This window comes from Atta colombica, unplaced genomic scaffold (assembly GCF_001594045.1).
Source record: "Atta colombica isolate Treedump-2 unplaced genomic scaffold, Acol1.0 scaffold32, whole genome shotgun sequence".
Classification (NCBI taxonomy): Eukaryota; Metazoa; Arthropoda; class Insecta; order Hymenoptera; family Formicidae; genus Atta; species Atta colombica.
Genome location: NW_017259426.1, coordinates 478,315 through 491,819, shown reverse-complemented (window position 1 = coordinate 491,819; position 13,505 = coordinate 478,315). Strand labels below are relative to the sequence as shown.

Here is a 13,505-nt window from a genome sequence, read left to right as displayed (position 1 = left end):
ATATATATATATAAAATTGTATAATATACAATTATACGAGTTCATATCGAAAAAAATTATTTGATAAAAATTGACAATTTATCGTATTTGAATCCATATTGGTTTCGAAGTACATTTTTTAATTTTTGCGTCGATTCTTTGCCTTTCTACTCAAAGAATAGAATTTGATTTTCTTGCATGTATTAATTTCTGTCCTTCGAATAATCGTCGATTTTTGATTACGCAGCATCTAGAATTTCGATTTTGCACTCAGCAAAAAAAGCAGCATTGCAATTGTTGTAAAATTATTCTTTAACATATTGATCCTGCTTTTAGTTCCTCACTGGATCTAAATAATGTATAAACCAACAATCGTAAACAATTTTACAACAATTGCAAAGCTCTGCTGAGCGCAACAAATTTTATCTATAATTCGATAATACATATAGAACTGGAAAAACCAACAAATAACGATCGATAATACGGTTGTTTTTTTCTCATTTCTTAATTAAATAACTGAAAAAGAAATGTATTCCTTTTTTTTTATATAAAAAAAATCAGAAATTATATATACCGCTAAGCGTTTTTTTAAAATTTTGTCAAATTTTATTTTCATTCAGAGTACTTGAACAGATCAAATTTTTGATAACAGAAAAAAAATCATAAATTTTAGAGTTCTTTCAAGGCAATTCAGACGCAAAAGACATGGCCTTTTGATTGTGTTACATCCCTGGCAAATGAGAAGCAACATGAAATATTGCGAGATCTAACTCACGCGAAAGTTCACAGGTGTCACGAAGTACATTTACTCGTAAATAGATACGATATGTATACGATATATTTAAATTATCCAATTATTTATCAACTTATCCAGGAGAGAGATTTTTTTTTCATCATAATGCTCAGATGGATCTTTCATCCTGCATTTCTCAGATCGATCGACATTCAATATTAAATTATGTAATTTATAACATCAGGTTTTTTTCAAATATTTACAATCTCGATTGATAAAAATAATCAGTCTGTTATTCACTATCGCAAGCAAGTAACGAATACTATAATTACTTTTATCAATTGAGATTAAAATATCGTGCGTCTTTTGCAAAGTCTAACAGATTCCAACTCGAGCGTTTCTTTCGTAGACAAATTATCTCGATCTTTGATCTCATTGTCAATTTGATTGTCATTATATAATATCCACTCAACAAACGAGAGTGGATTAAAATGGATTGAAATTTTTTTCTATCCGAATGCGTATTTTAAATAGCGAATATTTTTTTTGGATTTAATTGGATGCGATCCCTGATGAAAATTTTTCTCATAATTTTTATATGAATTGGGATATTTTTCAGAAATACTCAGAAATATTCGAAAAGTTTACATTCTTCTCTCAGAACTTCTCATACAAGTGAATTCTGAAATATTCTGAAATTTCTCATCCCATAATTTTTAAAAAGTATTTTTAAATTTTTTAGATTTTGTAACATTTCATCAGAAATTATATTTACAAAAAGATTTTAAAAAATCTTACGATATTTCATAATTAATATATATGAAAGATTGTATAGAAATTCGAAAAAATTATATGAAAAATTCTGAGAAAAATTTTCACCAGGGATTAAATTGAAAAATTGCATCTTCCTATTCAAAATTTCGAATTGAACAGTATTCATAATGTGTGTGTTGTGCATAGAAAAAGCTAATATTATTTTTAGATTGAAAATAGAGATATGCTCCATGCAATTCCTATAAATGAATGAAAATGCATTCAGGATTGAAAAGCATTCATTTTAATATTCGTGAATCAATATTTCTGAAAATCTGAATTTCAATCCATTCTTGTTTGTTGAGCAATTAATAATTTTTGTTTCTTGTGCCGTTTTGACGGCATTCGGAAGTCATTGCATCATTTTATTTTTGTTTTATACCTAATGAACAATAAATAAGACAAAAATAAAATGATACCATAATGCTGATAGCACATTTTTCAAACGTAACCAATATTTTATTGATTGCGTTCAGCAAAAAAAACAGCTTTGCAACTGTATACAATTTTTTAATATAATTGGTTTACATTTATTAGATCCAGAGAAATTAAGAGAAATTAAGGGCAAGAAGTAGTTATATTAAGGATTTTATGACAGTTTCAAAACTGCTTTTTCTGCTGGGTATCTTTTTCAAGTCTGGGTATCTATTATGAAACTTTATTCCTAAGATGGAAAAATGAAAATTTTAATCATTGAAGTTAATAGAAAACTTTTTCATTTTTCATTCTAGGAAATAAGTTTCATAATTGATACCCTGATCAAGTCATTGAATGACTCATTTGAACTGCGTTCAAAAACTTCACCTGGATGCTTCCAAGTATTATTATTTAAATATCTCTCTGGTAATAGTAAATACGATCTTATTGTTAGTTTCTTCTGTATTTATCAATATTTCATTAAACATTGATTTAGAAAAATTTATGTTATGATACATATTTTCAACGTTTTCATATAATCCCATATTATACTAAAATTTTTTAATTAGGCTTCTACCCTATCATTTTTATTATATTTTGAACAGCAATTATATACGAGTTACTAAATTTATTATAGTAACTCGTTCTTTTTATGGGTGAGTATGCAAAGAAAAGAAGACCACCGATAAAATTGGCGGAAGTGGTGGAGAATCTTCTCGTTTCTGCTAAATTATATCTTAAATTGACAATATATGTTTAGAAAAGTTAGAAAAGTTGAATTTATTAAAAGTCTTTATAATTGTTAGTAATTATAGAGACAAAGTTCACTAAATTGTTTGAATTTTCAATTTCGTTTATTAAAATTCAACAACTTTTATTTACATATGTAGGAGATGCGAAATAAAAATTTTTTCATTCAAGAACTTATACTGTGGATAGTACGTGGATGATACGTTTCTATCCTGAAGATTTAGTACAGAGACGAACCATATCTACTTTCGACGATACGATTTTATCGATAGTGTTAGAAAATGTATATAGTCACGTAGTTCCCCAAACTGAAAATGTACTGACGGTAGTGTACGGGCGATTTCGATGATGATAAGAAAAAGCAGGAAAAAGATCGGCATGACTTCTATGAACTTTCCATTATCCACGTGTGATTTGTGTAAATGTGTAGTAGTATGCGTATGATGCGCGTAGAACTGAGCTAATAAAAAAATTACACTTTCACCCATTCATATTTTCATCCGTTTCGGACATATCTACTTCAATTAGATAATGCTATAAATAATTTTCTTTTAAACAAATTCTCGATCCCTCGCACAAATAAAATTTTTGGCCTGATTGCATGGCACTTCAGGTTATTTCCACTTTCCAAAGCGAAAACTCCTATCTCTCCCACTCTTTCTTTAAAGAGAGAAAGTGAGTTTTAAATCGCTTGAAGTTAAAGAGTACTTTCCATTTGATGATACAAGTCGACACAAATCGACACAAACGTTGTATTTTTCTTGGCATTCACAAAGTGATAAAGATAGAATGACATTTGTATCAACTTGTCATCAAATGGAAAGCACCCGAAGTAACGTGAAATCGGGCCTTATAAAAATATTTACATTATCACTTTTATAACATTATGTTTATAAGAATATTTATAACGTTTATGTCTATATTCTTAATAATGTAATAAATCATAATTATACAAAACGTGTAATTTATATTTTTATCTTTCGGAAACCTTACTGGCTGATTTGACATACATATGTTAATAAATTTTTTTATGAATCTGAATAGGACTTTACGTAACGATTTTCTTTACATATCTTCGAGACCTTCAAGTTTTGTAACGATTCGATTATCGATCCAGTAATTAGTTTCCTATAGTTTACTTTTGAGCGGACACATGTTGCACGTGTGAGTCTTATCGCATTGTCCGATTGTCGTGGCATCTTCCAACAGACCACAACAGTGAGCAGAATTTATACGAGAAGTTATAGCCTAGCCTGCTTTTTCTAAAAATGACCATCACCCTTTACACTACTGAGGTAAAATAAAGAGAATGGAAGAAGATAGTAAAATTTTTATTTTGTTCATTTGACGCTTGTTAAATTTATGTCAATCCGGTTTCTTTAACGGTTTTATTGTAAAACAAACAAGAATTTTTCGTTATTTTGCTTAATCATTCTCATTATCACAGCGTTCAGCAGCGCTCAGCGAGATTCTAAGAACAAGATTCTTTATACAGAAATTTATATTTTTTAGTTTAAAGTAAATCTAGAAATATTCAATATTCAGCATTTAAGATTTTAAGAAAGCTTCGGAAAAAGTCACGCGTCATTTTCATGGTTAAACATTCTAATAAATTATATGTTCGATGTTTGATAACTTTATATTATTACACGATTATAGAATATACTAACTGTATTATGTAAATATAACTTTATTTTTGCGAAAAAATCGAGGAAATCCAATATACTTATAGAAATATAATTTATAGGATTATTTTATTGAAATAATTTTTATTTGCCTAAGATGAATGAGAATATGTCATCAGAAGAAGAGGTGCTGACTGATGTTTCTTGTGAGATATCTAATCACGATAACAATGAAGTATTATCCCTTAAACCTACTTCTTTAGAGGATCAATCTAAGGAAGATCAACCTAAGCAGGATCAACCTAAGGAAGATCACTCTAACAAGGATCAACCTAAGATAGCTCAACCTAAGATGGATCCACTTGAGGAAGATCAACCTAAGGTGGATCAATCTAAGGAAAATCAACTTAAAATGGATCAGTCTAAGATGAATCAATCTGAGGAAGATCGATCTAAGGAAGAGCAATCTAAGGATGATCAATCAAAGGAGGATCAACTGAAAGAGGATCAACCTAAGGAAGAATGGTTAGATATAATTGGCAATGGTCAGCTGATGAAGAAAGTTATAAAGAAGGGCACAAAAGATGTAAAACCAATACAAAAAGATATATGTACATTAAAATTTACTGGTGTGCTTGATGATGGCACAGTGGTGGAAGATCAAGATAATATTTCGATACAATTAGGAGATTTTGAAGTAATACAGGTATTATAACTATTATTATAACATTATTATTGTATTATAACTACCAGTATCTTATTTACAATATATCAAACTACAGGGATTAGACCTAACGATTGTATTAATGGAATTGGGTGAAATTGCTGAAATAAAAATCAATCCTAGATTTGCTTATGGCACACGTGGAGAAGGATCTGTACCACCTAATGCTACTATTACATACATAGTTGAATTGAAAGCAATAGAGGATAATCCTGATATAGAAAGTCTAAGCGTCAAGGAAAGGAGAGAACTAGGGTAATCATTTTATTTATGACCTTTACACACACACACACACACACACACACACACACACACACACAGATATATAATTGAAGATAAGACTTTATATTATTTATCTCTTTCATCATGTTTCATCATGTTATACATTATTTCCTTGTAGTAACAAGAAACGCCAACGTGGAAACTGGTGGTTTGTTCGCAAGGAGCTTAATTTTGCAATACAGTGTTATCGGAGAGCGTCAGAGTATCTACAAATAGACGGTATGAATTGGAACGAAGAAAATGAAGAATCAGGGCCGATTACCGATAGCCAACTGCAGGAACTGTTGGATGATTGCATAAAAGTGTATAATAATTTAGCAGCTGCATTAATTGAGATAGGATCTTACAACACAGCTTTAGAAAATGTAGAGAGAGTTCTGAAGTATCAACCAAAAAATTCAAAAGCTTTATTTAGAAAAGGTAGTAAAAAAAATCTCATCTAAAGTTCTTATTGTTATTTTGTCTTTTTTTTTAATATGTTAACTTTTTTATATTCTTGAATTATATTTTAGTGTATATATCTTTTTACATATATCTGTATTGTTTACAGGAAGAATATTAAAAGCCAAGGGAAATTATGGAAAGGCTTATATGGCTTTCCTTGAAGTGCAAAAAATAGATCCAGATATAAAATCGTTACAAACAGAATTAATGACTTTAAAAGAAATAATTTTAAAACAGACTGAGAAAGAAAAGCATCTGTATGCTAAAATGTTGGGTATAAATAAAGAGACTGATAAGTCATCAAAGAATATAAAAGTAGAAGAAAAAAGTAAACTCGCTAAAGGAATTCTATGGACTGCGATTGGAGCATCTGCCGCTGTCATCGGTATACTTGTACACAGATTTGTTTCATGAAGAAAAAAGAAAATGAATAAAGACCAGAATAATAAACCAGAATTAAATGAGGTACAGAATTAATGAGGTACAAGTATTGTATTTTTTGTGTTTTTAATTAACAGAAATATATAATTAAATATATTAAGTTTTTTAATTACATATCAAGTTATATATTTCTAACGATACAAGATGTTTGATGAATAAATGGTAAATGTAAATGCACGAAACATGGTTCTCTTCTAATTATGTTTATATATATAATATATATATGTGTATATATATGTATATATTGTATGCATATGTTTATATACATACAAATTGATACAATACACAGAATTTATAAAAGAATTACTAATTTATATTTACGTCGCAAATAATTCATATAAGATGTTTATCATAGTTTACACTTATTACTGGTTTATATTTATATTACAAATAATAATTATGACTTTATGATGGTTGAAACATATACGTATTATGATTTAATGATAGATTATTAAAAATTATGAAAATTTACAGTTTTCTTTATATTTTAACATGCTCTATTAAAGATACAATCACACATGATTGTTGAATCCTTTAATCTTATATAAATGGAGATTGAATAAGTTCTCGATTTGTCTGAATCTTTGCACGTATTTTAAACGATACATGTGCAAACTGAAAATATTTGTAAGTTAATAAGTTTCATTAATTTCTATCTTACATATTGTCGAGTAGAAAATGTAAAATAGCGGAGAGGAATAAGGTAAAAAGTATTAACTTTTTAACTAGCTTAACTGGTTAGGATTTTGATTCAGCTATACGTAAAATTTAGATCTGTACAAAAAAAAAACGTTCAAAATTTAATTTTGGATTAATATTATACGTATATATTTTCAATTTCAAAAATGTGTAATATTAGTTATGTTTTAAAGTTGAACTAAATACATCTAGATTAATACATTATTATGTCGCATTTGTCATTTTTTATGTAAAATATAATAATAATTTATATATATTTAATACACATATTAACTTAGTGTACATTCTAACAGTTCGATAAAATTTTACGTTTATACATCTTAATAAAATAATACCTTATATAATGTATAATACAGCTCTGTGTGTGAAAATATTTGTTAAAATATTTGCTATTATACGAGGTAATAAAATTTTTGTACTTTGAAAGAATATGTATTTATTTATTTAAAAAAATTAAAATATTAAATAATTACATCTTGTAGTATAAAAAAATAAATTTTATAAAATTAATAACATAGTCTTCATTAACAAAATAAATAATTTTATATTTTAATAAAATACGATAACACATGATAATGACATTTTAAATGTGAACAACCATTATATTACTAATTAACAACATACATACACATATGATTTTCCATTCTATAAATCTTCAAATATTAAGGAATGCTGGAAACTCATGAGTTAAATAGCTTTCAATCATTTCCATCTTACTATTATTACTTACAAGCGGGAACGAACCTTCAATATTTTCCAATGATATTTCTGAGTAATTTGTATTGTCATAACACATTTGATCGATATTTAGAAGACTATTTTGAAATTCTGTATCTGGATAATCCGGTAAATTCAATATTTCATTACAATTTGTTCCAAGTTGATTAACAAGTTCATTAGTAGGTAACAATTCCGAATTATTGGTAATTTCTACAGTAAGCACTTGTCCCGTGTTTACATCTACTAATGAGAAAACTTGAGGAATAGACTCGACGATAGATAAATTTGTAGATTCTAACGATAAGTTTCGGCATTCGGAGTTTTCTTCAGGATTTAATGATGGTTGTATTTCCAATTGGGAATTAACATTTGCAGCCTCTTTCTTTACATTTATAACGGAATAATCTTTTTCTTTATTTTTTGCAATTGATTCACATCCCTTTTCGGCTTTTATTTTATCAGTTTCTGATCTATTTGGTTTATCTGGCACTGGCACAAGATGGCCATCCTTTGTTTTCATGAGTTTTACCACCTTGAAATTATAATTACGGTTATTTATATACAAAATATATTAAGGAACTATCACAAGAATTTTTTTTACCTTTTTCTTTTTTTCCAGTGTGATTCTATGACAAGTTTCCATGTGACGAGTGAGATGGTGCGAACGTTTGAATGCGGTGTTACATTGCATACAAGCAAACGGCCGATGTTGCTCGTGCGACAATTTGTGTCTCTTTAATAAACTGTTTCTCTTAAAAGCTTTGCCACATTCTTCGCAGATAAATTGTCGTTCCTTACTATGAATATAAAGTACGTGATCCTTGAGGATGCTGACACTGGTAAACGTTTTGCCACAATGCTCGCATACGATATTTCGCTCTTCTACATGCAGATGTTTGTGCCTATCTAGATCTGTCCTTCTGGCACACTGAAACGTACACCCATATATATTACAGACGAATCGCTTTGCGCCCTTGTGAATACGTCTGACATGTTGATCCAGAGCTCTTTGCGTAATTAATTTTTTTGAACAGATTGCACAGGAGAATATAGCTCTTACAGGTATATCCTTGTTAACTTTATTGAGATGTAACGCGGATTCCAAGTGTCGAAAATAGTCATCTTTCTTTACAAATGAGTGTCTACAATCAGCGCAAAAATGTGGACCTGTAAAATAATATTATTAGACAAGTACAAGAAAAATGAATTAATACAATTTAAATATAAATCACCATTTGCCGATTCTTCCTCGTTTAATTTTGGGATATGAACCGCTTTAAAGTGCTCGTGCACCTTCTTCTTCGATGCAAAAGTAATATCACAATGTGGACACTTATAGTTATCGTGATTCTGAATATGAGATATATATGTCTGCTTGATACTGAACGTTTGCGAACATTGCTGGCACTTGAATTGCCTTTTTTTACAATGAATCTCCTTGTGTTCTTTTTCATCTATATCCATGTTTATCATATCTCCGCAATCCGAACATACCTTGCCGTTCTGATAGGTGTGCTTCGCTCTATGACGGTTCAAAAGGGCGCGTTTGGGAAAACTTTTCGGACATACGTCGCATAAATGAGGATGTCTAACTACCTTTTCTCCATGTGCGCGAAACAAATGGACATCTAAATGCTTTCGTCTAGCGAATTTTTCATTACAGTGAGGACAGTTATTTTTCTGATGACCTTCCAAATGACGATCCAAATGTCTTTTATATCTGAACGTCATTAGACATTGCTCACACTTTTGAAACTGTTCATCTCCATCTAATAATTCCAGATTATTAACTTTTACTTCACGTTTCAATTCAGATATAATACTTTGATTTATATTAGTGACATTAGAATCTGTATCTATATTTTCTGTATAAAGTTTGACAGAACAATTGTAGTTCTCTGTGTTCTTATTTTCTAAACATTGATCTTTGTTGAATGTATAGGAATCATTATTATGAACAATCGTTATATTATCTGAATCTTTGCTGTTTGAAAAATTTGAAAAGTTCAGACTCATTGTATTGAAATGTTGAATCGAGTGTGAAATATCAACATCTATAGAGCTATTTTGTTTTGTCTTTTCTTCTTCATTCTTTATACAATTTGTAGAGTCCAAGGTATTTTGTAGAAATAAGCTTTCGATTTTCATAAAATTAAAATCAATACTATTTAAATTAACATCATCTAAACCATCTCCTTGTAAACTAATGTCTGTAACACCTGTAGAATTAGCTGCTAGACCGACTTCAGAGTTCTTATTTTCTAGATTGCTGATGCATTCTCTCAGATAATCATAACTCTCCATTTCACCATTCTCCATGCACACATTTGGAATAGCATCCAGTGTGGAATAATCCTAAAAGACAAATGAGCAATATAAAAGTTACTAAAGTCTAAAATGTATAATGTAATCTTTGCTTTCTATTTCTTGCTTTTTTGTTCTTTATGACTGTTTTATTTTGATAAAATTGTCTTTTCTGAAATTTTATCTTGGGACAACAGCTAAGATAAGAGACAAGGGAGAAGTGAAAAAAAAGTGATAAAAAGCAAAAAAACAGAAAGCAAAGATCACAGATTAGACTTAAATGAAATATATCTAAAAAGACAACCGCAGCAGTTTCATAATAATAACTCATACAAACAGTTCATTATTTTCCATTTCTCACCTCGTTGTCGAACAAACGGAGCGTCATCATTCCAAATTACGGAGCCTTAATAATAAAAATCTGATATTTATACGTGAATGCGATTATTACATATCAGGAGAGGTTACATTTAACTTATAAATAGTAAGTGGATTTATGTCCAATATTCGTAAAATTATTACACGAATTGAATACTTGAAGCATTCGTAGTATAATTGCACGACACATAACCTAAAAAGAGCTGAAAAGTACAAAAAGTTGAAAACGTCATATACTGTAGATGTACATGTTGCACATACATATTGGAAATATAGATTGTGCTACTTCATTTGGAACGAAAAAAGAAGGATTAAAAAATATTAGATAATTCTAAAATAATTAAAGTTTTCATGACATTTACATAAATAAATTAATTTATATTATATTTCTGGAAAGTGTCCAATTTCGTATAAAAATTTCATCAGGGGTGTAATTTAAACTATAGTCTCGATATACTATGATATAAATACTTCAAAGCATTTTTTGATTGGTCAATTAATAAAATTCTTTCTTTCGATTGGTCAATCAAAAATTTCGAAATATTTGTATCATGAAGTGGACCGCTCCCAAATCTTAGATCTGTCGCATTGCTTGCACTTTTTGCACTCAACATCTTTGCCTTCTCTCTTTTCAATGCGAAAATATATATCTATCCGATTTTAAGTACAAAAATATTTGGTGATTTCAAACAATAAATCTCTTGTTTACACCGGACATTTAATATATACTAATTAGTAAAAATATTTTTTTATGTTGACGTTTATTTTTCGTATTAAAACAGATCGTAATAAAAATTGATAAATATATCTATCTATTAGTATCAATTAGCATAAATTTTGGTCACGTAATTTATTTTGCTGCTAAAAATGGGGCATCAGCATGAAAATCTTAAATTTCTATTAATTATCTTAATTTCAGCAATGCCTATAAACGTATAATATATACGATATGACTATAATTTAATTAATCTAGAGATGCATATATATTCATCTTTAATTTAGATATTCATTTATTTATTTATTTATTTATTTTAACTTATATATTCATTTATTTTATATCAAACAGCTGGAATAATAAAATGCATAATTGTTTACGAATTATCTAAATTTTTTTATTGCATTAAATTTTTATTAGAATCCACAATATATTCTAATTATAGCTCTTGAATTGATTCACGTCGTATGAGAGTGAAGTTGGCCGCGCGACTTTCGAATTTCTTCCGTTACGTTCGAGACTCGTTCCAACTTATTCGCAGAACGCCATCAGCTCAAGTAAGTTGTATTTGCGTGATCGTACTTTTTTCGCATTTATAACTCGTTTCGAAATATATAATAATTCGTCTCGAAATAAGATATTTGTCACGTGTCGAGACCGCGTGTATTTCGTCGAGTTTTGATTACTGCGAGCGATCGTAATTCACCGCTTTTCACAAATATCGTGCCGGTCGTGCGAACGAAAAAGGAGCCATTGTGACATAGGAAAGGCAGGAGGAGAAGGTGGCCCGGAGAGATATAGGATGATGGCAGAGGAATCGTATCGTGAGTGAATTATTATTTGTTCATTCTTTCTTGAAAATTATGTAATGCAAATATGCATGCGGTAACGTTTCAATCTCGCTCCGTTAAAATTGTCTTTTCCATATATATACAATGTCCAGCTTGTTTCAATATCCAAGATAGCGCATCATTGTCAAAACAATTAAGGAGTACATTCTGTTTCACGCATGATGTGCATAATGCATCATTTATTCTTGACATTCGGTGAACAAGGATAAATTATGCATCATGCGTATCAAACGGAATGTACCCAAGATCATACTGATACTTATGGAGTACTTATGGAGTATAAGGATGCTTTTTATTTATTGTCCATTTCTGCCAATGTTATAAATTAATTTCAATCTCGATTTAATTTAATTACTTTATTTTTTTAATTTTTAAACGGTTCCACAAATATAAAAAATTAACTTTAATTTCTATCTATCTTTTAATTATAATTTTTACAATTAGAAAAAAATAGATAGTAAATTAAATTGAGATTAAAATTAATTTTCATTATTAAAAAAGAGACATAAATATCATTCCACCTTTCTATTCTGAGAATAATAAAAATATAAGAATGTCGATTTATTAAGAACATTTATGTCGATTTATGTCACCAAATAGAAAGTACCCAATGTAATCAGCCCTATTTATAGTTGAAGAATGTTTGAATGCAACGAAATATTTTTTTAATGTCATCTATAGTGCGAATAAAATTTGAATTATTTCTCCGACAACAAGAAATCATTTTACAAAATATCCTTTAATATAATGTATATAAAATATGCACATATATATTATTTTGAAATGCTTGAAACGTTTTAATAAAATATTTAGAATATGTATAAAATGTCACATTAAATATATAAAATTATTAAATGTTATTTTATAATATATTTTGTCTAACATTTTAATATTTTATCATGTTGGAAAATTACAGATAGTTCTAAAAATTAGAAAAAGATGAAGATGAATCAAGATTAAAGTTAATTTACATTGATAGAAACGGGCCTCAGACTCTTAACTTTTTAACTTAATTTAATTACATTTATTCGGTAATTATTAACATTTAATTTGACTTTACCCAACTCTGTCGATTATATGTATACTGAGCGCATATTTTTGAGGAGAAAATACTTCATAGTCAAAAGGAGTGACAGAAATATATTCAGTTTATTTCATATGCACCATCGTGTATTTCACATTTAGCTATTAGAATTTTTTTTTAAGTGTTGTAATTTTGAACGATACATTTACATATACGTCATAAATACATACAGTTTTATGCTGGGATTAACTCTTTCGGCAGAGGTACTTTCGACTCAAGACCAGACGGCTGTATTTCTTTTAAGAGATCTGCGATAGCTCGTATATGTGCATATATTCGCCATCAATTTTGTGATCTGTGAACATGCTGAACTTCCTTACAAGGCAAAGACTCTTACAAGCTATGATATGTATCTTTGTTTGTGTGCAGTTCACAATACTTCCTTAGTCCAGTTCTTTAGCCCGACTAATTAGTTTAGTAAGACAAAGAAGATATCCAGGTAAAAACAGAGAGACTTTTAAGAAAACGTGCATATTTATACGCACGCGCACACACACACACACAACACACACACACACACACACACACACACACATGCATATGTGT

The 13,505-nt window shown here is 29.0% G+C and overlaps 2 protein-coding genes across 4 annotated transcripts; one reads left to right on the top strand and one right to left on the bottom strand.

Moving 5' to 3' along the window:
• Window positions 1–3,111: 3,111 nt before the first annotated feature.
• LOC108690370 (peptidyl-prolyl cis-trans isomerase FKBP8) lies at window positions 3,112–6,242 on the top strand. 3 transcript variants are annotated; one of them, XM_018197625.1, is made up of 6 exons: window positions 3,112–3,305; window positions 3,902–3,987; window positions 4,475–5,023; window positions 5,100–5,296; window positions 5,442–5,743; window positions 5,874–6,242. In XM_018197625.1, the coding sequence occupies exons 2-6, from the start codon at window positions 3,961–3,963 to the stop codon at window positions 6,179–6,181; spliced, it is 1,383 nt and encodes a 460-aa protein (XP_018053114.1). In that variant the 5' UTR covers window positions 3,112–3,305; window positions 3,902–3,960; the 3' UTR covers window positions 6,182–6,242. The 3 variants fall into 3 exon arrangements, with proteins under 3 accessions (XP_018053114.1, XP_018053112.1, XP_018053113.1); XM_018197623.1 differs by having other exon boundaries at window positions 3,737–3,987; XM_018197624.1 differs by lacking the exon at window positions 3,112–3,305 and having other exon boundaries at window positions 3,721–3,987.
• Window positions 6,243–7,562: 1,320 nt separating this feature from the next.
• LOC108690416 (zinc finger protein 85-like) lies at window positions 7,563–10,400 on the bottom strand. Its single transcript, XM_018197693.1, has 4 exons — window positions 10,293–10,400; window positions 8,860–9,982; window positions 8,229–8,794; window positions 7,563–8,159 (listed from the first exon to the last, which is right to left on the bottom strand). Exons 1-4 carry the CDS (start codon window positions 10,320–10,322, stop codon window positions 7,563–7,565), a joined length of 2,316 nt encoding a protein of 771 aa, XP_018053182.1. The 5' UTR covers window positions 10,323–10,400.
• Between the last annotated feature and the right edge of the window lie 3,105 nt (window positions 10,401–13,505).

Coding starts and splice junctions, on each gene's coding strand:
- LOC108690416 (XM_018197693.1), bottom strand. CDS start 10,322: ATGATGACGCTCCGTTTGTTCGACAACGAG. Junction 9,983..10,292: donor TCCGTTTGTTCGACAACGAG/GTGAGAAATGGA, acceptor TTTGTCTTTTAG/GATTATTCCACACTGGATGC. Junction 8,160..8,228: donor CACTGGAAAAAAAGAAAAAG/GTAAAAAAAATT, acceptor TATAATTTCAAG/GTGGTAAAACTCATGAAAAC.
- LOC108690370 (XM_018197625.1), top strand. CDS start 3,961: ATGACCATCACCCTTTACACTACTGAG. Junction 3,988..4,474: donor TCACCCTTTACACTACTGAG/GTAAAATAAAGA, acceptor TATTTGCCTAAG/ATGAATGAGAATATGTCATC. Junction 5,744..5,873: donor AAAAGCTTTATTTAGAAAAG/GTAGTAAAAAAA, acceptor TATTGTTTACAG/GAAGAATATTAAAAGCCAAG.